Here is a 26,036-nt window from a genome sequence, read left to right on the forward strand (position 1 = left end):
ACGAAACCAAGAGACATGCACAGAAGAAACAGTCAAGCCCTTCCAAGCCCTGACAACGCAGAGGCATTGAGAGCGGAAGCCCTGGCCCCGCCCCTGCTTGGCCCCGTCCAATTATGCCTCTTTCCACGCCTCCACGTTCCCGCCCAGCCCAGGCCCCGACCCCGAATTGCCCCGCCCGCGTTGCCCCGCCTCTTCTCTTCGTTCCCCTGCGCAGTTTCCTGCCGACCCGGAAGCGGTTATCGCGGAGCGAAGGTCGCCCTACGGGAGCGTGAGTTTCATCTTTCTTGTTTAAACCTGCGCTTTGCGGTACGCTGTCCTCCATACCTGGGTCTGAGGGTCAGTACGAATTTTAACGTTCCGGCACTCATCCTCTACCCGAAGTAAATACGGACGTCGCCTTGAGAGGGGGTAGGGGTGGGGTGCCGCTTCTCCGTCTTTTTGAAATCCGCGAGCTGCCACTCGTGCGCTGCGTGCCCCTCAACCTCGCCCTCTCGGCCACTGGAGAACAGCGCCAGCCGCCCGGGTGCAGGAGAGGGCGCGTCCTCTTTGTGACGCTGGGGCTCTGGAGAGTCCGCTACTTTCCCGAGACACACTCACGTCCCTTCACTTCGCACACTCCTCAGCAGAGTCGTACCCATCCCCAGGCCTCCCCGTGTTAGTCACCGCCTCTCCTCACCTTGCGTTGGGGAAGGAGGCTAAAAAGAGCCTGTCTTGAGACACCCATGATTTTTGTGTCCGAAATTCTACCCCACTGAATAATGTGTCCTATTAATGTGAAATTAATAGGTATCTAATTCCAGGGCTTCCCTAATGGCTCAGTGACAAAAAAAAAAAAAAAAAGCCGCCTGCCAAACAGGAGACGTGGGTGGATCCCTGGGTCGAGAAGATCCCCTGGAGAAGGAAATGGCAACCCACTCCAGTATTCTTGCCTGCGAAATCCCATGGACAGAGGAGCCTGGCGGGCTACAGTCCATGGGGGTCACAAAAGAGTCAGACAGGGCTAAAAACAATCTAATCCCATGTATCCACTTGAGGGGCGGGGGACGGGAATGCACCACGTAGAAGTTGAGAATGCTGTTTCATTTGGCAGATAAAACTGAGGACTTAAGCCTTTAAGACAGCCTCCCAGATCTCTCAAGAAGTAAGGGAGGAACCAGGGTATATAAGAGTTTTGCAGCAACAAAAACAAAAAACAGGTAGTTGGAACATCAAAAGATTAGTTAATTTAAGGAAACCAGACATCTCAAGCTAATGAGTTTAGTACTTTTCTATGCATAGGAAAATGTTAGCTTTTGGGTACATGGAAGTCATTCCTTTGGTATGCACTTTATCATAGTATCTATGGCTTTTCTCCACCCTGAATTCCCTCAGAGTGCACAGTTGGGGTGGTTGCAGTGGCTCTTGCAACATCCTTTGTTTAGATAAGGCTGGCGACATTCTTCATCCACACATCCCATACCTGGGACTGACCCACTGAGGGACTGACCCACTGAGAGACTGACCCACTGAGAGAATTAGGAAAATGAGGAAAGAAAACTGAAGGGGAACCATCCACAGATGCCACAGTGAAGGATAGATGAAGTTTAGTCACTTAGTCGTGTCCGACTCTTTGCTACCCCGTAGACTGTAGCCTACCAGGCTTTTCTGGCCATGGGATTTTCTAGGCAGGAGTACTGGAGTGGGTTGCCATTTCCTTCTCCAGAGGATTTTCCTGACCCAGGGATTGAACCCAGATCTCCCACATTGTAGGCAGATGCTTTACCATCTGAGCCACCAGGGAAGTCATAAGAAACGGTTATTGTCCTAAAAAATAAAACAGCCAGTTATTTTACCAGCAGAATGGGTTTAGGAATTGCAATACAGGACAGGCAGACAGTAGCAGAAAACCATAGGCAAGACCAACAAGCCATGATGAGGAATTGCTTTATAGAGAAAAAGGGGAAAGTCGGGAGTAGTTGTTTTGAACAAAAGTCCTTTGGAGGGAAGTGGAAAGTTTGGAAACACAGCCAAGGTGTTTCCCATTGGCTGGGCTCCTGGGCGGGGAGAATAATTCCTCTTGGGGTTTGTAATTGTCTTCTTGGCATTTGTAATTGTTTTTTTTACTGCCCCCCCCCCCCATCAAGTGCTCAATATCTTTTTCTGTTTTGAAATATTTGTTTATTTGGCTGCATTGGGTGTTAGTTGAAGCACCGGGAATCTTTGCTGTGACTTGTGGGCTTCCTTGCTCTGGGGCATGTGGAATGTTAGTTCCCACACCAGGTATCGAACCCTTGTCATCCTTTGCATTGCAAGGGGGATTCTTAACCACTGGACCACCAGGGAAAGTCCCTGTAATTGAATCCCAGTGGTAGTGCCTGAGACCTTTCCCTGAAAACCTCCAGACTCCACATTTTAGAAATTTTATTTGTTCTGTTTCACAGAGTGAAAGAATAAACTGAGAAAGTAGCAGGGGGAGAAAGGAAGATCCAGATTATTTAGAGTAAGGTTGGGGTGGGGGGATTCTCCAGGGAGATGAAGGAAAGCAAAACAGGGAAAGGAGGCCCCTGATCCGCAAGAAGAGCACTGTACCTAGAGTCGTGGAGAGGGGTAAGAGAGTGGGCGGACAGAGCAACTTTGAGCTGGTACAGAAAGAAGGGACAATGGGAGACGAGAGGGGCAGAAGGAGAAAAAAGCAGGGAAAAAGCAGAGTGAGCCTGGGGGACAGAGGGTAGGGATGAGGCAGGTATAACAGGAAAAGAGTGAACACAGCAGAGAGCAAAGGTGGGGGAAGAAAGAGGCAGAAATCCACGAAGATGTGATGCAATCAGGGAGATTGGGGAGAAAGAACAACAGGGCTGGAAACAAGTCCCCAGAGTGAAGCAGAACAAGGCTGAGAGGAGGAATCGTTCAGCCAAGGGGAGAACAGCAGACAGGGAGGAGACCAAAATCAGCAGAAACCTGGGAGGAAAACATGGAAAAGCCAGTAGAAATGATGAGAGGGGAACTGGGAGCTGTGGAAAGAGAAGGAGCCAGATGAGTGCTGAGTTGACTGGAGATGGATGATGAGGGGGTGAGATATTTGGGTGTGGCTTTCTCGTGGCTCAGCTGGTAAAGAATCCACCCACAATGCGGGAGACCTGGTTCAATCTCTGGCTTGGGAAGCTCCTCTGGAGAAGGGAAAGGCTACCCACTCCAGTAATCTGACCTGGAGAATTCCATGGACTCTAGTCCTTGGGGTCGCAAAGAGTCGTGCACGACTGAGCTACTTTCACTTCACTTCTCATAGAATGCATTCAAGATCTGGTTAAATTAGGCACGTGAAGATGACATTTGCAAAACTCCTTTCTGAAAGGCTTGTACATTTTTGTAATTACTTGTATCAGAGGATAACTTCCATTTGCAGTCCCTATTCAGCCAGGAGGCAGTGATTTGACTCAGCTGGTTATCGGTCACCGTTTTCCCTTTTCCTAGTGTGGGGTAGAAGGTCAGGGAGATCAGAAGGAGGGCACGCAATGACTGTCCCTACATGGTGCTGTTTGTTTGTGGCCGCACTGTCCATTTTGCAGGATCTTAGTTCCCCACCAGGGATTGAACCCATACACCCTGCAGTGAAAGCGCTGAGTCCTCACACTGAACTGCCAAGGAATTACATCAAGGGTCCTGGAGCAAGTGTAGAACCATTGGAAAGGCAATGTAAGGTCTGTCTAGAACACCTGCAGATGGGTTAATGGGTGGTTATGGGGCTGCGTCTTGGAGTGCTATTATCTTAGCTCAAGTTCCCTGGGACATAGATGCAGAGACTGAGATGTGCAGGTGTGGGTTTAATTGGGAAATTCGTGGTCACACTTGAGGAATGAGGTGGAATTAGGCCGAGTGAAAAGACATCCTACGATGTTGGAACCAAAGCCTGTGCTGGGCTCATTGTGAATTCATGAATTGCTGGGGTTTGTGCGATTTTGTCATAGGCGGGAGGTTCATCACGGAGTATCTGGGGAATGTGTGGGGACCCAATGGGAGTTTGTAAGAGCATCAGATTCTAGAAGTGGATCAGTGGGGCCCTTCAAACAGCTCAACTGGCAGATGGTTTTCACTAGGGAGAACTTGCTGGGTGTGGGCCTGGAGGCAAAACACCAGAAGAGAGCCATGAGGTAGGGAAAGATCTCTGAAGAATCAGAGGGCAGTGACGCCACAGCAAAACACCTGCAGCAGAAAGGCTCCTCCCGGGGAATTTTTTTTTTTTTTTTTAAACTATAACTGATTTACGTTGTTGTGTTAACTTCAAGTGTTGTTGTTGTCATCTGGTCTCTCAGTTGTGTCCGACTCTTTGCAACCTCATGGACTGCCTGCCAGGCTCCTCTGTCCATGGGATTTTTCAGGCAAAAATACTGGAATGGGTTGCCGTGTCTTCCTGCAAGCGATGTTCCCCACCCAGGGGCCAAACCCATGTCTTCTGCAGGTCTCCTTCATTGGCAGGCAGGTTCTTGACCTCTGAGCCACCAGGGATACCCCAATTTCAAGTGTACCGCAGTTACTCAGATATATATATATATATATATGTTCTTTTTTAGATTCTTTTCCCTTATAAGTTATTACAAAATATTGAGTGGAGTTTCCTGTGTTATACAGTGGGTCCTTGTTGGTTATATTTTATTTATAGTAATGAATATTTTAATTCCAAACTCCTAATTTATTCCTACCCCCTCCTTTCCCCTTTGGTAGCCATAAGTTTGTTTTCTGTATGGGTCTATTTCTGTTTTGTAAATAAGCTCATCTGTGTCTTTCTTTCTTTAAGATACCACATATAAGTCGTATCATGCACTGTTTGTCTTTCTGTGTCTGGCTTACTTCCCTTAGTGTGATCATCACTAGGTGGGACTCTCGTTGGAAAGACACAGCCTACCTTCCTTGCTGCCAGGGGAGTGGGGATTACTGTCTACTGGTCACATGGTCCCTACCCGCACTGACACTTTCTTTTTTTAGAGTCACAGGCCTCTTTGCTTAAAAAATTATTTTATTGAAGTATAGTTACAATGTTGTGTTAATTTCTGCTGTACAGCAAAGTGATCCAACCCACTCAGGATACTGGAGTGGATTGCATGCCATCCTCCAGGGGATCTTCCCCACCCAAGGATCGAACCTGTGGCATCTTCTGCATCACAGGCAGATTGTTAACCATCTGAGGCACAGGCTTCCCAGAAGTTTGATCCCTGGGTTAGGAAGATCTGCTGGAGAAGGGAATGGCTATCCACTCCATATTCTTGCCTCGAGAATTCCTTGGACAGAGGAGCCTGGCAGGCTACAGTCCATGGGGTTGCAAAGAGTTGGACGCAACTGAGCAGTTAACACTTTCACTTTCACATATATACATTCTTTTCATATTCTTTTCCATTATGGTTTAACATAGGATGTTGAATATAGTTGCCTGGGCTTTCTCTTTGTGGCTTATTTCACTTAGTATGATCATCTCTAGGTCCATCCATGTTATGGCAAATGGTATTGTTTCATTCTTTTTTATGCCTGAGTAATATTCCTAAGTATTCCATCTTCTTTATTCATTTCTCTGTTAATGAACATTTAGGCTGCTTCCATGTCTTGTAGATTTATCTGAATATATGCTCAAGGGTGGGATTTCTGGGTCATTTGGTAGCTCTGTTTTTGGTGTTTTGAGGAACCTCCCTACTGTTTTCCATAGTGGCTTCACCAGTTTACCTTCCCAGCAGCACCTCGTTTCTAAGGCCAGTATTTAACTTCCTGGGCACATTTGCTTTTCCCGTCAGCCACAGGTGCCACCGGTCATCACTCCATTTTCCTTGAGACCTTGGTTTTGAGGATGTCTGACTAACCTCTACAAGCCTATCTGCCTATTTGTTTTATTTTCTTCTCCCCTCCCTGTTCACTTCTTAGTTTCGTCTGATGAATTCCTGAACTCCCTGGTCTTTGAATATGGGAGCATCCCAAGGCTTAGTCCGTGAATCTCTTCTCTGTCTACACCCGCTGCCTTTCCTCATCATCTCATCAAATGGCTTTCAACCCCACCTACTTGTGTCCCAGTTTATCCTTTCCATTCAGACTTCTGCCCTAAACTGTCAGTTCTGCATCCGGCTGTCTCCTCAGTATCTCTGCTGGGACGACCCACAGGCATCTCTGCCTTAACTTGTCCAGAACTGGTCCTGACCACCTCCGGTCCTGTTCCCCCTGCCGCCCTCCTTAAGGTTGCTTAAGGGCAACCCTGTACTTTCCAGGGCTTAGGTGAATATCTCAGCATGCTTTGACATACATACTCCATAATTTGTAAATGTTTTACTGTATAAGGTAAAGCAAAGATTAGATGTTTACTAAAAGTGAAAGAAGGAACACATAGTTTTCAAAATTTTCTTAAGTGATGGGAGAAGAATGTTTGGTCCTTCCTCTTTGGGTTCCCCACCCTGTGCCTCTCTGGCCGCCACTCCTGTCTCCCCGTCCCCTTCCCCTGCTCCAGAGGCACAGCTCTCTTTCCCCTTCGAGCCCCAAGTTTGCTACCGGCTCAGGACCCTTAAGGGAATGTCCCTCTGCCTAGAACTCTCTGGCCCAGCAGATGTAGATGGCTTCCTCCCCCAGGTCTTTGTTCTGACGTCACCTTCTGAGTGCAGCCATCTCTGAGCTCCCTGCACCCATGCCAGCCCCGCCCTCACCCCCACCTCTGTTCTGTAAGGCCTGCTTGGTGTGTTTTCTTCTGCTCCTTCCCCTTCTGTGGCTGGTTCCTGGTGACAGCAGTTCACCACGGGTCAGAGAGAGACAGAACGTGGGGCCGTGCTGGGTGTGCCTCGGAGTGGTGTGCAACCCAGCCTTCATGTTAGGTCCATGAAGCATTTTGCATAGACAGGTTTGTGCTCCTTTTCCCATCAGAGACTCTCCTCAGACAGTTGTGTGGGGCCTAGCCACAGGAATGTTTGCATGTGTGCATGCCAAGTCACCTCAGTCATGTCTGATTCTTTGAGACCCCATGGAGTGTAACCCACCAGGCTCCTCTGTCCATGGGATTTTCCAGGCAAGAATACTGGAGTGGGTTGCCATTTCCTTCTCCAGGAGATCTTCCTGACCCAGGGTCAAACCCACATCTCTTAAGTCTCCTGCATTGGCAGGCGGGTTCTTTACCACTCGTGCCACCTGGGAAGCCAGGAATGTGCACAGAGCCGCAGATGATTCCAATCTGGATCCTGCATTGAGGACCAGGGCTCTTAGCCTCCACTTCTGAGACTGAGCTCAGGCCCTGGGGGAGGGGAGGGTGCTCTGCTCTGAGTGGGACTGTGTGACCTGAACGGCATCGTGGGGTCAGCGGAGGTGCTCCCTGCTGCTGTGTACATGAGGCCTCACCAGGAGGGCAGTGTGATCCAAGGGAAAATGTGGGAAAGTCCTGTGTTGGTCTCTGTGCGGGAGTTGACCGTCCTGCGTCCCTCCTGAGACAGTGGGCACAGCGGACTGTCTGTTTCACATGGTGAGGGCTTCCCTGTGTATGTGGTTGGGGCTCAGGAAGGGGGTATGTTGGCTCTAAGCATTAAATAACATGTTTTCCACTTTCAAGACTGACTTCCAAAGTCTCACGATGCCTGAGGAAAAAACCCAGACGAGGAGGAAGAGGAAAGAACAGGTAATGGCTCTTTCTCAGGTAAAGGTAAAGTCATATTCTCAGTTGATTTACCACCTGTCCTTCCTGAAATGCCCTTCTCCGGACTCACGAATCTTGTTTGACTCTGGAGTATCCTGTCTGACTCCTGTACACGCACACTCACGCGGGGCCTTCCCTCAGGGCCTGTTGTCTCCACTTAGATCCTCGTGACTCAGTGATGAAGAAACTTGAAAAGGCTCCATTGTGGTCATAGAGAGAGAATTCCTTTTATTTCAGTAAATTTAAGTGCATATACATGTGTGCATGAATGCACAGGTGTGCAAGCCTGTGGTTTTTATAAAATACATATCATCATGTCTATATAAGTTATATGGTATTGAGTTGTGAAATTATATTTTATATATTTTTCATTGTCTTAAAATTTTTTCCACACAGTGACATTCATGAGTTAAATAAGAGTGAGTAATGTATTTCTGCATGTGTGCGTGATGACATTTTATGCGATTCTAGGTTGTTAGCCTTGAACTTGTTTCAAGTTTGCTCAAGAAACCCTCTGCCAATGTACCTTTGGTGATTTTATATGACTTAAGTTTTTTACATTTAATTCTAGAACCTAAACACCTGGGTTTATATGCTTGCTCTACCATCTTTAGCTGTTTGACCTGAGGCAGATTTCTTAGAATGTCTGTGACACAACTGTCGCTGCCTTCAGATGTATGGGACTAGATTTTTTTATTTTAAAAAATTTGTTTTTAATTATTTTATATTAGAGTATAGTTTAATAGCAGTGTTGTGTTAGCTTCAGGTATACAGCAAAGTGATTCAGTTACACATACACATGTGTCTATTCTTTTCCCATTTAGCTTATTTCAGAGTATTCAGCAGAGTTGCTTGTGCTATGCAGTAGGTCCTTGTTGTTTATCTATCGTATACATAGTAGTGTGTATCGGAGAAGGCAATGGCACCCCACTCCAGTACTCTTGCCTGGAAAATCCCATGGACGGAGGAGCCTGGTAGGCTGCAGCCTACCAGGCTGCTACCATGACTGAGCCACTTCACTTTCACTTTTCACTTTCATGCATTGGAGAAGGAAATGGCAACCCACTCCATTATTCTTACCTGGAGAATCCCGGGGATGGGGGAGCCTGGTGGGCTGCCATCTATGGGGTCGCACAGAGTTGGACACGACTGAAGCGACTTAGCAGCAGCAGCAGCAGTGTGTATACACACCCAGTTCCGCCCCCTGCTCATGCCACATTTTCCCTTTGGTAACCGTAAGCTTGTTTTCTATGTCTATGAGTCTGTTTCTGTTTTGTTTTTCATTTATTTATTTATTTACTTGCTTATCTATTTATTTTGATATTTTAATTTTATTGGAGGATAGTTGATATACAATATTGTGTTAGTTTTGGGTGTGCAGAAAATTGAGTCAGTTATACATACACAAATATCCATTGTTTTTAGATTCTTTTCACATGTTTTAAAATTTGCTCTTATGTTGTTATACGATTAGTACATGCAAAGCATTTAGAGGAATGCATAGCACCTGAAAAGTGTTGAAACACTTGATGAGATCCCTGTTGCTGTCATCACAGTTTCTTTAAAGTCACTATAGACACTGTCATCTCTAAAGATTTCATTGCTGCTCTAGTTCCTCTTAACATTGAGTATTACTTGGTGTGTGGAACATACTGTCTCACATTTCTATACAGATAATCCTGTGTTGATTGTGTGTGTTTCTTGTATTGTCCATAAAAATGGGAAATATATACTGATTTAGAGGCTTTATAGTTATAACCTCTCGTGGAAAAGTATAATAAACCAAAATCAGAGACACATAACTTGCTCAAAAGTACCTTCAGTGAATCTGTAACCACACTCACTTTAGTCAAAATCAATCCTTACACCTCTCTCCTTTTCTCATTTTGTGTGAAAATAAGACTTTCCTGGTGGGCCCTTTGGTGAAATGTGTTTTCGTTTCAGGGACGGTTGACATTCAAAGATGTGGCCATTGAATTCACTCCTGAGGAGTGGGAATGCCTGGACCTTGCTCAGAGGGCCTTGTACAGAGAAGTGATGGTGGAGACCCTCAGAAACCTGCTCTCTGTGGGTGAGGATCACTTCCCTCCGGAAGTTGGAATCTGTCCATGGGTAGCTCTGCATTTTCCCTCCTGTAACTCTTGGGGGCGCCTGCATTGCCTGACTGAGCTCAGAGCCCTGTTGACTCAGACATGAAAAGCTTCCTAATGCAGCAGGACTTTGAACTTGTCCTTTCTTCATATGACCTTCCCATTTCATGGTCGAGGGTGATTCCAGAGCTCAAATATGCACCAAACCTTGTAACAAATAAAAAATATCCAGTTCCCTCTTTTCTACCCCTGAGCTTTTGATTCAGAAATTCTTGGAAGACAGCTAGGTATCTGCATATTATATACTGTGCCCTATGCATTAAAAATCAGGCAGCCAGTGGATGAATTTTTGGATTGTGGCGGGGGGAAGCTGTGTTGTGTGGCATGCAGGAATTTAGTTCTCCAACCAGGAATCGAACCCAGGCCCCCGGGATTGGGAGTTGAAAATCAACCACTGAACCACCAGGGAAGTCCCATGTAATGGTTTTTTAGCTTTATTGAGATATAGTCAAATAAAGTTATAGTATATTTAAACTGTACAACACAGTGACTTGATATACATGCACATTGTGAATAGGTTTCCATGAAGTTACTTAACACACAAATTACCTCACATGTTACTTTTATTTTTTGTTTTGGTGAGAACACTTAAGTTCTACTCTCTCAGCACATTTCAGTTTTATAGTATTAATATTATTCACTGTCATTGTCATGTTATATGTGAAATCCTCAGAGCTTGTTCATCTTATGATGGAAATTGTGAGCCCTTTTATCAACCCCTCCTCATTTCTGTCACCCCCAGTCCCTGACAGCAGTTATTCTAGTCTGTGTTTCTTGGCCTGGTTTCTTCCCTTTTCATCACACTCCCTATCTTTTAAGTCTCTTCCTTTTGGCCCCATGTCATACAGTTAAGAAAGGACAGTATCATGCTACTTGCTAAGTCAGTTTCTCTTTTCTTCCCGGGTCAATGTTTTATGTGCCCAAGTACGTTTATCTTCCCACAAATTGGCACGTACAAACACTGCCCACATGCCCTTTGCTCCCTACCCTCCAGTGTTCTTTTTTTTTTTTTTAATTCTATTAATTTATGTGTATTTGATTTATAATGTTGTGTTAATTTCTGCGGCTCAGCAGAGTGATTCAGTTATACAGCTATATACATTCTTTTTCATGTTCTTTTCCGTTATGGTTTATCACTGTTTACTGATCTTCACTGTAACCTATAGATAATGATTTTTCAGGATGTATTTCACAGTATAACCGACTCACACCATTTGTTCATGTGGCAGAATGGCCATTCTAAGTGAGTATGGTTTTAGAAGTGGCATTCAGAGAATTATTTTATTTTTATAACATTTTATTAAATTCTTCCTCATTTCCACAGGGCAGATACGGTTTTCCAATTCTAAAGTGCCATTTACTTATATTACTCACTAATTAAATTTGTTGTGGCTTATTTACCATTAGAGTACTATGCTTTAGCATTATTACTATACATTAAGTATATAGTAAACATATATAATATGGGCTTCCCTGGTGGTTCAGATAGTAAAGAATCTTCTTGCAATGCAGGAGACCTGAGTTCAATCCCTGAGTGGGGAAGATCCCCTGGAGAAGGGAATGGTTACCCACTCCAGTATTCTTGCCTGGAGAGCAGTAAGATTGTTACTGTGTAATATTGTTCTTTCTTCAAACATGAAGCAGCCATGTTTTCTGTGAAGTAATATGTGGGTTTAGGTCATGATGCCAAAATACCCCTGTCAGGACTAACGTAAGTTTGCATGCTGAGGTTTTCAGCCATTGATTATTTAAAGTAGGCTTCCCTAAAATTAATTTGAATTACATGTAATCACCCTTTTTTTTCTTTCACTTTTTTCAATTATGGTAGAAGTCACAGAACATGAACCATACTATCTTAACCATGTTTAACTGTGCAGTTCAAGCTTCCCAGGTGGCACTAGTGGTCAAGAACCGGGCTGCCAATGCAGAAGAAGTAACAGAGCTTTGATCCCTGGGTTGGGAAGATCCCCTGGAGGAGGGCATGGCAACACACAGACTATTCTTGCCTGAAAAATCCCATAGACAGAGGAGCCTGGTGGGTTATAGTCCACAGGGTCACAGAGTCAGACACGACTAAAGTGACTTAGCATGCATGCACACAACTATGCAGTTCAGTGGCACTAAGTATATTCACATCATTGTGTAACTCTCACCATCATCCATTTCCCAAATTTTTCACTTTCCTAAAGTGAAACTCTGTCCACATTAGATATTAAGTCCCCATTCCCCCTCCCCACACCTCCTGCCCCTGACACACCTCGTCCCTGGCATCTTACCAGGGACTTTGTAACTGGAAAGAGTTTCTGACTCTGTAACTTTGACTATTTGACTCATAAAAGCAGAATCAAACAATATTTGTGTGCACCTCCTGCCAATATTCCTGGTGTGTTCCCAAAAAGGAAAGATCATGGTTGCACCATTTCTTATTGGTGTGTTCCCAAAAAGGAAAGATCAGGGTCGCACCTTTCTTATCTGTCCAAAGCACATTGTCCTTCCGGTATAATACCATGTTCTTCCATGTGGAATATTTCTTTCCCAGCTATAATTAACAGGAGACATGCGATTCTGTTTGTTTTGCAGATACCTCTCCTAAACGTGTGTTGAAGGGATCAGCACCAAAACAGAGCAGTCTCACAGGAGGGATCCTGCAGACAATGTTGTCGGAAAGACACAAAAGCCATGACACCAAGGACCAAGGCTGTCAGAAAATCCAGAAAAACGTGTACCCACGGGAAAGTGACAAAAGTAATCAGAAGGGAGTGCCTGCCACCCATCCAAAAAATCTCACTTGTCCAAGAGACGAAGGAAACGAGCCAATTGAAAGCAGGCTGGCGCTAAGCTTTCCGTCATATCTGACTGGACTGCCTGTCTTCCCAGCCGAAGGGCAGTTTTACGTGTGTCATCAGGTTGAGAAGGCTGACAACACAGGAGCCTCCTTTTCAGTACTTCCAAGAATTGTTCCTCCTGTCCAAATCAACGTTTCTGATGGATACGGCATCAGTTTCTGGCATTCTCCACTACTCATACAAGACCAGAAAGCACACGTTCGGGAAGACCCTTACAGACGCAGCCACGATAACAAAGCAGTTCATGACAGCTCCCAGCGCCCCAGCCATCAGGTGACCCATGGAGGGGTGAGGCCTCACATGTGTAACCTGTGTGGCAAAGCCTTTCATCAGAACTCACATCTCACTCGACATCAAAGAATCCACACGAGAGGGAAGCATCACAAGTGTGAAGAGTGTGGTAAGGGCTTCAGTTACAGTTCACACCTTGTACGCCACCGCAGAATCCATACTGGAGAGAGACCTTACCAGTGCAACGAGTGTGACAAAGCCTTCAGTGTACTTTCAAGTCTTATTTATCACCAGGTCGTCCACACTAGAGAGAAACCTTACAAATGTAATGAATGCGACAAAGTCTTCAGTCAGAGTTCAAGCCTTACCAATCATCGCAGAATCCATACTGGAGAGAAACCATACAAATGTGATCAGTGTGGCAAAGCCTTTAACCAGAGCTCGCATCTCACCAGACATCAGGTCATGCACACCGGAGAGAAGCCTTACAAGTGTGATGAGTGTGGCAAGGTCTTCACTCAGAACTCCAGCCTCGTAAGTCACCGGAGAATTCACACTGGGGAGAAACCCTACCAGTGTAACGAGTGTGGCAAAGCATTTGGTGTGTATTCGAGTCTGACTTATCATCAGGTAACCCACACTAGAGAGAAACCTTACAAATGTAATGAATGTGGCAAGGTCTTCAGTCAGAGTTCAAGCCTTCCTAGTCATCGCAGAATTCATACTGGAGAGAAACCCTACAAATGTGATCAGTGTGGCAAATCCTTTATTCACTGTTCAAACTTCAATAGACATAAGAAAATCCACACTGGAGAAAAACCTTACAAATGTGACGAGTGTGGCAAGGTCTTCACTCAAAACTCAAGCCTCGTGAGTCATCGGAGAATTCATGCTAGGGAGTAACCTGACCAATGTGATGAGTGTCACAAAGTGCTTATTGTAAGTTCTAGCATAAATTGACACCAGAGAGTCCATACTAAAGAGAAATTATATCAATATAACATATAGGACAGTTCATAGCTCACTAGACATCCAGAATCATACACCTTTGATGAAGCCACAAAAATGTAATGTGTGTATAAAAATCAAAACTAAAGAACATCATGACATTCCTATTGGAGAGCAGCCTTACAAATGGAATGAATATGGGAAGGTTTCTTATTAAGCATTCATGCCTTTGATGTCCTGAGAGTATTTAAACTAGGGAGAAACCAGACAGACTTACTGAGTATGGAAAGGCCTTTCAGCAACAGTATCCCATCAGAATTCACCAAATAATTCATTAATGGAAAGAAACCTTACAAACATAATGAATATTTTAAATTTCTTCATGACTTTTCATAACAGTCTGCCTCAGAGCATTCACGTGAGGAATGACTAAGTCTCAAATTTAATCTGAAGTATTTCAGACTGCAGAAAAAAATATGTTCAAACTTAGATAGGTCCTGAGGATATTATCCTATGTTTTTTCTTCTTACAATGTAAATTATGACGGTTTTACATTTCATGTTTAAAGCTATGACCAATTTTAAACTAATATTTGTACAAGTGTGAAGTTTTGGTGGAGCTTCTTTCATATTTTTTTCCCTAGTATGGGAAATCAGTTGCTAGGGTATAATTTTTCAAATTCTTTGTCCATCTGGTTTCCTTGGTACCTTGTCAGACTCAGTTGGAAGTACTTGTTTGGGGGCTGTTTCTGGGTTTTCTGTTTTGTTTCTTTGACCTGTATGTCTTACTCCACAGACATCACAGTCTTGATTACTTTTTACCATGTTAGAAGTCTCGAATGAGAGTGACTCCAAACAATTTATTCTTCTTCAGATGTTTTTGCTATTCTAGTTCTTTCCATGTAAGTTTTAGAAAAATCCTTTTTGTTTCTACAAAATACCTTGATAGAAAATGTCTTATCAGTTTGCAATCATTTGACAGCGTTTCTGTGTTATGCCTTCCAATAAATGGCTGTTGTATGTCTTTATTTGTCTGTTCTTTGGTTTCTTTCACCAGTATTTTATAAATATCAGCATCAAAATCCTGTCAACACTTTGTTTAGCACATTTCTATACTTTTTGAATAATTGGACATGTTATTTTTAATTTGTCTCCATGTGTTAATTGCTACTATATAGAAATACAGAATGTATATAAATATAGAAACACACTGTGCAGTTACAGGAGAAGGCAATGGCAACCCACTCCAGTACTCTTTGCCTGGAAAGTCCCATGAACGGAGGAACCTGGTAGGCTGCAGTCCATGGGGTCGCACAGAGTCAGACACGACTGAAGCGACTTAGCAGCAGCAGAAATACAGTAGATTTTTGAATGTTGATCTTGTATCCTCAGAATTTACTAATCTCACTTATTCTAGAGATTTTTGTAGATTCTTTGGACTTGTGTATCTGTAATCATTTCAGTAGTTTCCTAGTTCATCTTGCCAACAAAAATTCAGTTATCAAGAAGAAAAGGGAATTTATTCGAGCCAAACTGCAGATTATAATCCAGGAAGTAGATTCTCAAAAAGCTCTGACAACTGTTCCAACTGTTCAAGGTACAGTCACAAACATTTTTGAGACAAAGGATTGTACGTCAAAATGACATATTTTAAAAAATTGTTTTAACATTTTATTTTTGACTGCTCTGGATTTTCATTGCTGCACAAAGGCTTTTCTCTAGTTGCAGGCTTCTCATTGTGGTGGCTTCTCTTGCTGTGGAACACAGGCTCTAGGGCACGCGGGCTCCAGTAGTTGTGGCTTAGTTTACCCTGTGGTATGTGGGACCTTCCCGGACCAGGAATTGAACTCGTGTCCTTTGCATTGGCAGGTGGATTCTTAACCTCTGGACCACCAGGGAAGCCCAGACCTACTGATATTTTACATGAAGTTCACCAAGGATACATGGTCCAGGTAAGTACATTCAAAGTGAATAGCAGGTCACCAGGACCTCGTATAGAATTTGGAAAAGACACCATTCTTTTAAGAAGTTAAATTGCTAGTTCCAAAAGAAAGGGAGAATATTAGGCCTTTTCTGTTGGTTGGCCAGACATGGCCATCCCTGAGAAACTGTGGATCATGTGTAACACAGGTGCACACTGTACATTAGGGAGGGAGGGAGGAGGCCCAAACAATATTTAATGTTTAAATTTTTTCTTGTCTTAAAATACACATTGTATTTCATCAGGCTGTAAGAAATTACCACAAACTAAGTGGATTAAAACAAATTGTCTTCCAGTTCAGGTCAGAAGTCTAAAGTGAGTATCTTAACAGAACTGGGAGAAATTTGTTTCCTTGCTGTTTCCAAGTTCTGGGGACTGCTTACATGCTTTGCCACTTCAAAATAAGCCAGGTACCATCTTTTTTTTTTTTTTAATTGCTTTTGGCCTCACTGTGTAGCAGCTGGGATCTTAGTTTCCCAACCATGGATTGAACCTGTGCTGTCTGCAGAGGAGGTAAGGAGTCTCAACCACTGAACCTCCAGGGAATTCATATATATGAATTCATGTACACACACATACACATTATATATACATATATATGTTACACAAGCTTGAATATATTGTTTATTGTTGAAACTCCTGTAAATTTTTTGTCTCCTCAAATCTAGTGATCACAAATAAGGGTATATTCTAATCTTTGTGTATGATTGAGAAATTGTCCATTTCTCCCACTTTTTTATTCTTCTGCTTTGTTCCCTTGGATCTTTGCCTAAAGAAAAATCCATATAAACGAAAAGGCCATACACCCCACCCCGTTTGTGTATGTTAGTTGCTCATGTCTGACTCTTTGCGGCCCCATGGACTGTAGCTCGCCAGGTTCCTCTGTCCGTGGGTTTCTACAAGCAAGAATACTGGAAAGGGTTGGGATTCCCTTCTTCAGGGGATCTTCCCAATCCAGGGATGAACCCCAGTCTCATGCTTTGCAGACAGATCTCTTCACCATCTGAGCCCCCACCCTGCTCCTCTGCTTTTCTAGAAATAGTAAAGATTCCACCATAGATATATTTCCTCAGTGGAGGACAGGAGGAACGATGCCGGGTTGTTTCGAGGTTCATGTGAAATGGTAGCTATTAAGCATTTGGAATACTGCCTGGCACAAAGTAGGAGCTCAGTGATCACTGTTTAGTAACTAAGCAGTGTCTGGCTCTTTTGTAACCCAGTGGATTATAGCCCACCAGGCTCCTCTGTCCGGGATTTCCCAGGCAAGAATACTGGAGTGGGTTGCCATTTCCTTCTCCGGGGGATCTTCCTGACCCAGGGATTGAACCCTCAACTCCTGCATTGGTGGGTGCATTCTTTACCACTGAGCTACCAGGGAAGCCTGATAGAGGACGTGGAAGTTCAAACTGACTCCTGTCTTCCCTCAAACTTACTGAGACAGCATTTAACAAAATATTTCAGCCTCTAAATATCCCAACATCCAATTGATATTTTTATTCTTTTTAATATTTATTTGGCCGCACCACATCTTAATTGTGGCACACAGTGTCTTCAGTCTTTGTTGTGGGATTTTTAGTTGTGGCATGTGGGATCTAGTTCCCTGAGCAGAGGTTGAGCCTGGGCCCCTGCATTGGGAGCACAGAGTCTTACCACTGGACCACCAGGGAAGTCTCTCCAGTTAGTATTTTTGCTTGTTAATTTCCATCTTAAAAATATTCTACAATGAGATGCCACCTCATATCCATTCAGATGACTATTATCTAAAAAACAAAAACCATAAAATATTAATAACAAGTGTTAGCAAGGATGTAGTAAAACTAAACCTTAATCACTGCTGGTTGGAATGTGAAATGGTACAACTAATACGGAAATCTCATGGCACTTCCTCAAAAAATTCAACACAGAATTAACATATGATCCAAAAATTCTGCTACTGGGTATATACCCCAAAGAACTAAAAGAAGACTCAGAAAGAAATTTGTACAAGCATGTTCACAGCAACATTATTTACTGTAGCCAAGAGGTGGACACAACCAAGTGTCCATTGGCACACAAAAGAAACCCAATGTGGTCAACAGTAAAATACCATGTATGTGTGCTCAGTCATGTCCAACTCTTTGCAACCCAGTGAATTGTGGCCCTCCAGGCTCCTCTGTCCATTGGATTTCCCAGGCAAAAATACTGGAGTGGGTTACCATTTCCTTCTCCAGGAGATCTTCCTGACCCAGGGAAAAACCTGCCCTTCAGTGCAGCGTCTGACACGTTATTCCCCCATCCAGATCCATCCTAGGTATGTAAATCAAAACCAAAGGCTCTTTCTTTCCATAAACTCTTCTCACTTTTCACTGCCTCCTGAATTGTAGGGAAATTTTTATTAGATTGAAATACACATACTCAGAGAAACTTTATATTATCTTCAAATAATCACAGGCCACACTTTTTACAACAGATCCTTGTCTCTGAAGTCTTACATTGAAACAGCTCATGAAAATGAAACTCATGACATTTTACTTAGTAAATAACTGGTTCAGTGTCTTCAATATATTTTATTTTTTGTGTATGTTACTTATACTTTTTTTTTTTTGCTTAATTTTTTATATTGGAGTATAGTTGATTTACAATGTGTTAGTTTCAGGTGTACAGCAAAGTAACTCAGTTATGCATATGTCCATTCTTTTTCAGATTCTTTTCCCATAGAGTTTATTACAGAACATTGAGTTCCCTGTGCTATACAGTAGATCCTTGTTGATTATCTATTTCATATATAGTAGTGTGTATATGTTAATCCCAAACTTAATCTATCCTCTCTGCCACATTTCCCCTTTGGTAACCATAAGTTTTTTTTTTTGACATCTGTGAGTCTGTTTCTCTTCTGTAAATAAGTTCATTTGTATCACTTTTTAAAGAATCCACATATAATTGATATATGATATTTGTCTTTCTCTGAGTTTACTTTGTATGATAATCTCTAGGTCCCTCCATATTGCTGTAATGGCATTATTTTGTTCTTTTTCATGACTGAGTAGTATTCCATTGTACCACATCTTCTTTATCCATTCCTCTGTTGGACATTTAGGTTGCCCTGTGTCCTGGCTGTTATAAATAGTGCCGCTGTGAACATGGGGACACATGTATCTTTTCAGGTTATGGTTTTCTCCAGATACATGCCCAGGAGTGGACTTGCTAGATCATATGGCAGTTCTATTTTTAGTTTTTTTAAGGAACCTCCATACCAGTTTCCATAGTGGTTGTACTAACCAATAGATTTTAACTTCTGAAGACAGTCTGCTGCTCACCACTCTGTGATATGACAGCTCATTGTGGGGCTGGACACAGCGAAAATTGAATGAATAAAGGATTTTACACTGTGAATACAAGTGGAAAATTTAGAGCTTTCTGACCCGCTTAGGGACTGGGTTATTCCTTCTGCAGCAGGCAGAGCAGAGCCTGGATACACAGGTGTCTGGACCCATGAGAAGAAAGGGACTGATAGTGGGGAAACATGAACGTGTTAGTGAGGAGATGTTAATCAGCCACCAACTGGGATGATTGAAAACCAACATAAAAGTCACAAAAATGGTGCAGAGCGTGTAGAAAGATAGAAAGGTGCTCACCAGGGCAAGGATTCTTTGGGCAGCTCTGATCTCAGGTAGGGATCTGGCTGAATGGTTGTTCCTAGGAATGTGGCGGACTTGCTGGTGATGTCTGTACAGGGTGAAAACCATGTATCCACTGGCCAGGGTCATGAGTCCGAAAGACAGAGTGCTAGGAGGGCTTAAGAAAGCTGCCAGTAGTGTGGATGTTATTGTATCAAGATGAGTAATAGAGCAGTATCCCACATCTTTTTGCTTTGTGGTGTTCATGCTGCTCCATTTCCCAGACACATATGTGAACACAAATGTATTTACAAGCAAGTGCAAAATCCAGCACAGGTAAAGAGTGAAGCCGGCGTACTTGGGAGCTTTTCCTTTAAGACTTGTCCATGTGGAGTTCCTGGGGCTGATCATGATGGCCTGTAAGACACTTAAGAGACATGTGGTGCTGAAAGACACCCCCGCAGCCACCCTGTGAACGTAGAAAATGAGTTTGCATCCAGAGTCACCGAGGAAATGTCTCAACCCAAAGGCTGCCACCATCTGGGGAAGTCCTTTAGAAAGGAGGGCCAAGATGTTGGCGAAGATCAGGTGCCTGAGAGTGAAATCAAGGGGTTTTAACTTGTGTCCCCTGAGGTGAATGGTGACATTCTGATAAAGAAACAAGAAATTCCCTAAGATTCCAACTACAGTCTGTGATAAGGAGATGACCCCTACTGTAAGATCCCTGGAGGCCACTCTGCCACCTCCCAGACCCCAGGGTTCATGTTCAGAGTAAGCTGACATTGCAGGAGTATGTGAGCTTTGTGTTACTTGGTGACGTGGCAATTGAAATCTGCTATTCTTCACTCGGGCTTCCCAGGTGGCTCAGTAGTAAAAAATTCGCCTGCCAAGCAGGAGACCCAGCTTCGATCCCTGAGTCAGGAAGATCCCCTGGAATAGGAAATGGCAACCCACCCCAATATTCTTGCCTAGGAAATCCCATGGAAAAGGAGTCTCGCGGCCTACAGGACTTAGCGATTAAACAACAGTTCTTCATTCAGCAATACTCATTCATAGTTTCCAACTGGTTGCATAAGTGGTATTGTTTTGTATGTAACAACATCGACTCTTCAACTCTGAGATGTTATTGTTTTTCAGAGGAGGAGCACCTAAGTACAGATTGTAAGAACCATGCAAACTCGCAGCCCCCTAGGTGACCGTGTGAGAAATGGAACCTGTGTTTTCTAGCTGCAGACAAGCCTCTTCACCACAATCCTACATGAAGAAAGGGTGTCAGTTTTACTCTTTGTGTCCTCAAAACCTGTACTTTTTTTTTTTTTTTTTTTACTGATGTCCTTTGCCATTCTTAACTTTTTATCTTCATTAATAATTGTTATGGTAGCAATTTTATAATTATGTCTATAAGTTTATTTTTTTATAGGCCAGTGTTGCTTATGAATAAATATTTAAAATGAAAATCAGACGATAAAGCACCGACTACCATAAAACCCTGTAAGAATGATTATCCCAGACGAAGTGTTGGGTTTATAGGGGCAAGAATGGCTTAATATGATGTAACAGAGATGCATTTGTCCTTATTCCAAGAACAAGCATAAAGTGAAAGTAACCACCAAAATCTTTGTACTGTAATATGATGGGCTAAACTCTAGGCTTTGAAACAGATATGAGACAAAACACTGTAAAAGAGAGACTAAATTATTATTGATTACATAGGGCATAATTGATTAATAATGAAAGGATTAAATGAAACTCTGTGAGGAACAATGTAATAATTATTGAAATAGACTCATATACAAGCATTTCAAATGACATGCAGGAGGCAGGGAAACAAGTGTAGTGAATAAATTTAAATTGTAGATTTGGTATGAATTTAGGATTGACATTAAAAGTTATTCTGTTTTTCCCCCAGACCCTGTGGCATGTTCGATCTTAGTTCCCTGACCAGAGCTAGAACCTGTGCCCCCTTCTTTGAAAGCACAGAGTCCTAACCACTGGACAACCAGGGAAATCCCTAAAAACATTTAACAGAGAAGTATCAGGAGAACACAACTGAAACTTCAAACTGTCAAGATCATTTTGCTCTGAAACCCACAATGTTTTTTCTGAAATAGTCTTTGACTAATTTCTTTTTTGGGGGGTGGAGTGGTGGGTTAAGTGTGATCTCTCATTGGTTTTCCAATTTTCTACACAAAAATCCACAAGAAAGACTGCTAAGTTGGATAATAATGAGTCTTTGCTGATGCCTTCCACTTGCTCTAAGAGCAAAGGGAAAAAATTCTACACGAGACTGAGTTTATCTTTCTGATGCAGGCAAGACGCGTAGGTGGGTCTTGAGAAAACCCAGAGGGGAAAACTCTGGGGCCGCCTCCTTGGAACCAGGAAGGGAGCCTGAAGGCACGAGGACTGAGGTATGTGTCTCAAACCGACCTAGGATACCAAGGAACTGAACTGGGACTCTCCCTTCCTCTGGAAATGTGACTGAAGTAAGTTCCCTCGTCCTTAGTGCTCCTGGAAAATGGGGCCCATTAACCAAGAGACTACATGCCCTACCGTGGCAGTAAGGTGCTTTGAAATCCCCTGCGAATCTCAGCCCAGAAAACAAAAGGGTCTGCGAGGGAGAGGGGAGGGGCGAGGATAGGAGGGGAGAGGGTCGGTGGGAGCCAGGGAACATGTGCCCTGGGAAGAGAGGACTAGCGGAGAAGAGGGCAGAGAAGGGCAGGAGGAGGGATGGGGCGTGTGGGTGTCCAGCCTCTGGAAGAACAAAGCAGAAAAAGAACAAAGCAGAAAAAAACCACGCCTACCAGTGGCTGTTGGCTGCAGGGCACCCTAAGCCCAGCATCTCCCAGGCAGCCCTAGATTGTCAGTCTTGGCCTAATTAAAGAGGGTTTCACCATAATCAGAACACAGGGAGTTTCTGTTTGGGTGTTTTTTTAAATCCACATGGAGATAAAATTAGTGCATCCATTTGAAACAGATGATGTGCTCAGCTTAAGAGGGAAAAAAGATCTTTTTGTTGTAGCATTAAAGAAGAATTAACCAATAAGACAACTTTACCAGCCAAACTGAGAGTTTTGAAAACTGTTCTGGGCGGAGGTCAGTTTACATGTGATTTGCGGGAAGGGGCTGTGAAATCCCCTGTGAAATCCCTGGTCAAGCATGCCTCTTAGTGGAAGTTTGCTGCTGGTCACCGGGAGCAGACATCCCAGGGAATGGTTTCAGTGCTTTTCTAAGTATAGGAAGATGCAAGGACCCAGATTCATGAAAACATTTCTCCTGGAAATATCTCCATCTCTGAAGGCCAGTTCTGCCAGTTTTCCCAGAATAGAGTGTGCTTCATCCTCTCAGGGCAGCTGTAGGTCAGTGACCGCGGTGACTGACGTGGTTCTTGTAGAATTGGCTGGTGGGCAACATTCTTTATTTTTACAGTCCCTTCTCTTTCGGTCTTAATTTCAAGGTTTGGGAGGCATTTGTGACCAATTTGTCCCCCAGTGCTAGGAGCTGGGAATGCTCATTCCTAGGTCCGCCAAGGATTTTGTTGGTGGGCTACTCAATGTGCCATCAGTAGTCTAGACCCTGTAACAGTAGCCAAAGGTTTCTGGACCTTCTGTCTCGCTAGTCTGTTACAAGCCAGGAAATGATGGCCCTTGGTTATTTCTTTCCATATCTGGAGTTACACAACTACGGTCATTGATCTTAAAAGACTAGGTATTTGGACAATGGTTTTAAGTTATCTAATCAATTTGCTCAGAGGCTAAGTGAGACATACATCTGGTATGCAGGAAACCATCATCTTGTGAAATAGGCAGGACACAGGTAGTGTAGCTAGTAACATTTATAAGGAAGGTGATGCATGTTTAAACTAAACTTCCCTTAAGTGTGTCCCATTATCTCCCTAGTTGTCTGACCAGTCTGTTCTGTACCAATTGTTATCTTTAAGGGAAATGATATGACATTATTGTACATAAGTTTTCACCAAAGATGCCTGCATGCACGAGGTGAATGGCCAGTCACCGTGGTCCCTCACAGGAGTGAGAAAGGAACCTTATGTTCCAAGGCAGTGGTTTTCAACCTTTTTGGCACCAGGGACGGGTTTCGTGGAAGACAGTGGTTTCCACAGACCTGGCGGAGAAGGTAGAGGGTAGAGATGGTTTTAGGATAATTCAAGTGCATTACATTTATTGTGCACTTTCTTTCTATTATTATTACATCAGCTCCACATCAGATCATCAGGCATTAGATCCCAGAGGTTGGGGAACCTTGTTTTAAAAAGTTACATGGGGACTTTCCTGGTGGTACAGTGGATAAGACTCTGTACTCTTAATGCAGGGGGCCCAGGTTCAAGCCCTAGTCAGGGAGCTAGATCCCACATGCCACAACTTAAGACCTAGCTCAGCCTAAATAAATATATAAAATATATATTTTAAAATATACTAGAGTAAAACAGCACTCATCCTCCTCAGGGTGGATTAAAAGGCATCAGGAATTGATATATAGAGTCAGGAACTATCCATCTCTCTCCATGAGTTCAGCACATACTCCAGGAATTATTCCTGCATCCCAAGGACTCTGTACACTAGACCGCTTTCTACCTGGGAAAATCCTGTTTCTGAAATGAGCACCTCTCCAGATTCTTGATACACTCCTGCCCTTATGGGTGGGAGAGGGCTCAGAATAAAAGAGAAAATATTCAGAATAAAAAAGAAGATACTCACCAGAGTCTTCTGGCTGCTAGGATGAGTGGGCTTGGTGCCAGAGTCCCCACAGTCAGTACATGTGAGGGGGAGACAGCCAGGCACTGAAATAAAACCTTGTGATGCTGTGACCTCACCTCCGCACAGAACTACAATTATTATTTCACCTGTAGCAGCAATGGCAGTACCCACTAGGGGAGCTGAGAATGTTTTTAAGCCATTCATCCCAGTTCTTGAGTATTAAAAACAACATGTCTAGTGAGTATCTCCCAAAAGGCCATTGGGGTGTGTAAGAAGAGTCTTTTTCATGTCTGTGTCTCTGGAGCATTGCCCTGAGGGCCAAGCCATGAGGGACTTCCAGCAAAGCAGGTCTCTCACGGCATCCTCTGCTGTCCTGAGAAGTTCTATTAAAGACTCTTGTTCTTTCCTCTCGCTCAGACCCCTCTCAAGCTTCCAGACCCCTTCTAAGTTATGGGAAGAGAAATTGGATGACACAAAAGAGACTGAGAAGGACTAGCGAATGGGGTAAAAGTGAAAGGAGAAATGATGTCAAGAATTGAAATATAAAAACATTAGATAGCCAGCCAGCAACAGATGACTGGGTAAAGAAGACACGGGAATACTACTCAGGCATAAAAAAGAATGACATTTGACATTTGCAGCAACATGGATATGAATGGACTTAGAGGGCATTGTGCTGAGTGGAATAAGAAAGACAAATACTATATGATACTGTTTATATGTAGAATGTAAAAAGTATAACTGAATATAACAAAAAGGAAGCAGACTTAGAGATATAGAGAACAAGCTAGGGGTTACCAGTGGGGAGAGGGAAGGGGAGGGGCAAGATAGGAGTAGGGGAGTGTAAAATAAGCTACAAGGTCTGTTGTACAACATGGGGAATACATTCAGTATGTTATAATAACTCTAAGTAGAATATAACCTTTAAAAATTGTGAATCACTCTATTGTACACCTGAAACATATGGTACATCAGCTCATCTATCCCAGAAAAATTAGATAGTATATTGTGTTTAAAATAAACGCTTCAGACAAGACAGACAACCCATACAGCTGTTTTGCCAAAAGTTTTACTTTCTTTTTTTTTTTTTTTTCAAATTTATTTTTATTTGGAGGATAATTGCCTTACAGTATTGTGTTGGTTTCTGCCATATATCAACATGAATTAGCCATAAGTATACATATGTCTGCTTCTCTTGAACCTCCCACCACATCCCACCCCTCTAGCTTGTCACAGAGCACCAGATTTGAGCTCCCTGCGTCATACAGCAAATTTCCACTGGCTATCTAATTTTACATATGGTAATGTATATATTTCAATACTACTCTCTCAATTTGTTTTAGGTTCAAAGGATTTGTTAACAGCAACAACAAAACCACTCATTACACGCAAATAAAGTTTCAATTGTTAATAGATTATTCAACTTAGTTAATTTCAATATACAGTCATTAGAAGAAAAGTTAGAAACAAGAGAAGTAACAGCATATATTATCACCAAGTTCGGCTGAACCTACATTCAGACTTGAACAGTGCTGGTAAGTTATGAATGACAGCAATCTAGAGTCCCAGTTGGGGAAGGGGTCCCAGGCAGTGTGTCCACCCCACAGGTGAGACTTCAAATTGCAGTTTGAGGGCTCCTACTTATAATCTCAGGCCACAAAATGGGATCATCAGTCTGTGTGCAAAAATGCAGCTCTGTGGAGGCTGGGTAGGAAGCTGGCCAGGCCCCCAGAGGCTCAAGAATTCCAAGACCTACTACCTTATCTAAAGCGCTGCCTGACTTGCTGTGATTGGGGGCAGGCATGGAATCTGGGCAGTGTCTGAGCAGGTCAGGAGCAGGTCAGAAGCCTGCTCTCCTGCTACTGAACCCTGAACAAGACTTCCTTCATTTTAATTTCCTTAACAGCATGGTAGGCACTAAATTAACTTGAGGTTTTCTGAAGCTGTGT

General features: G+C 43.3%; 1 protein-coding gene across 9 annotated transcripts; it reads left to right on the forward strand.

The window, feature by feature from the left end:
• On the forward strand, positions 1-25,134 carry LOC133229671 (zinc finger protein 347-like). 9 transcript variants are annotated; one of them, XR_009730612.1, is made up of 8 exons: positions 1-336; positions 7,541-7,630; positions 9,569-9,695; positions 12,355-13,790; positions 15,668-15,750; positions 16,076-16,292; positions 21,686-21,783; positions 24,505-25,134. XR_009730612.1 is itself a non-coding variant. In XM_061386330.1 (4 exons), the coding sequence occupies exons 1-4, from the start codon at positions 16-18 to the stop codon at positions 13,752-13,754; spliced, it is 1,938 nt and encodes a 645-aa protein (XP_061242314.1). In that variant the 5' UTR covers positions 1-15; the 3' UTR covers positions 13,755-14,826. The 9 variants fall into 9 exon arrangements, 3 of the variants coding, with proteins under 3 accessions (XP_061242314.1, XP_061242315.1, XP_061242316.1); XR_009730611.1 differs by having other exon boundaries at positions 16,076-16,094; positions 16,237-21,783; XR_009730613.1 differs by having other exon boundaries at positions 16,237-16,292.
• Positions 25,135-26,036: the final 902 nt, after the last annotated feature.

This window comes from Bos javanicus, chromosome 18 (genome assembly GCF_032452875.1).
Source record: "Bos javanicus breed banteng chromosome 18, ARS-OSU_banteng_1.0, whole genome shotgun sequence".
NCBI classification, from domain to species: domain Eukaryota; kingdom Metazoa; phylum Chordata; class Mammalia; order Artiodactyla; family Bovidae; genus Bos; species Bos javanicus.

Bases quoted from the DNA above. Each gene is read 5' to 3' on its own strand.
- LOC133229671 (XM_061386330.1), top strand. From the start codon at position 16: ATGCACAGAAGAAACAGTCAAGCCCTTCCAAGCCCTGACAACGCAGAG. The intron at 7,631-9,568 runs GTAAAGTCATAT...TTTTCGTTTCAG, and splicing joins TGGCTCTTTCTCAGGTAAAG to GGACGGTTGACATTCAAAGA. The intron at 9,696-12,354 runs GTGAGGATCACT...TTTGTTTTGCAG, and splicing joins CAGAAACCTGCTCTCTGTGG to ATACCTCTCCTAAACGTGTG.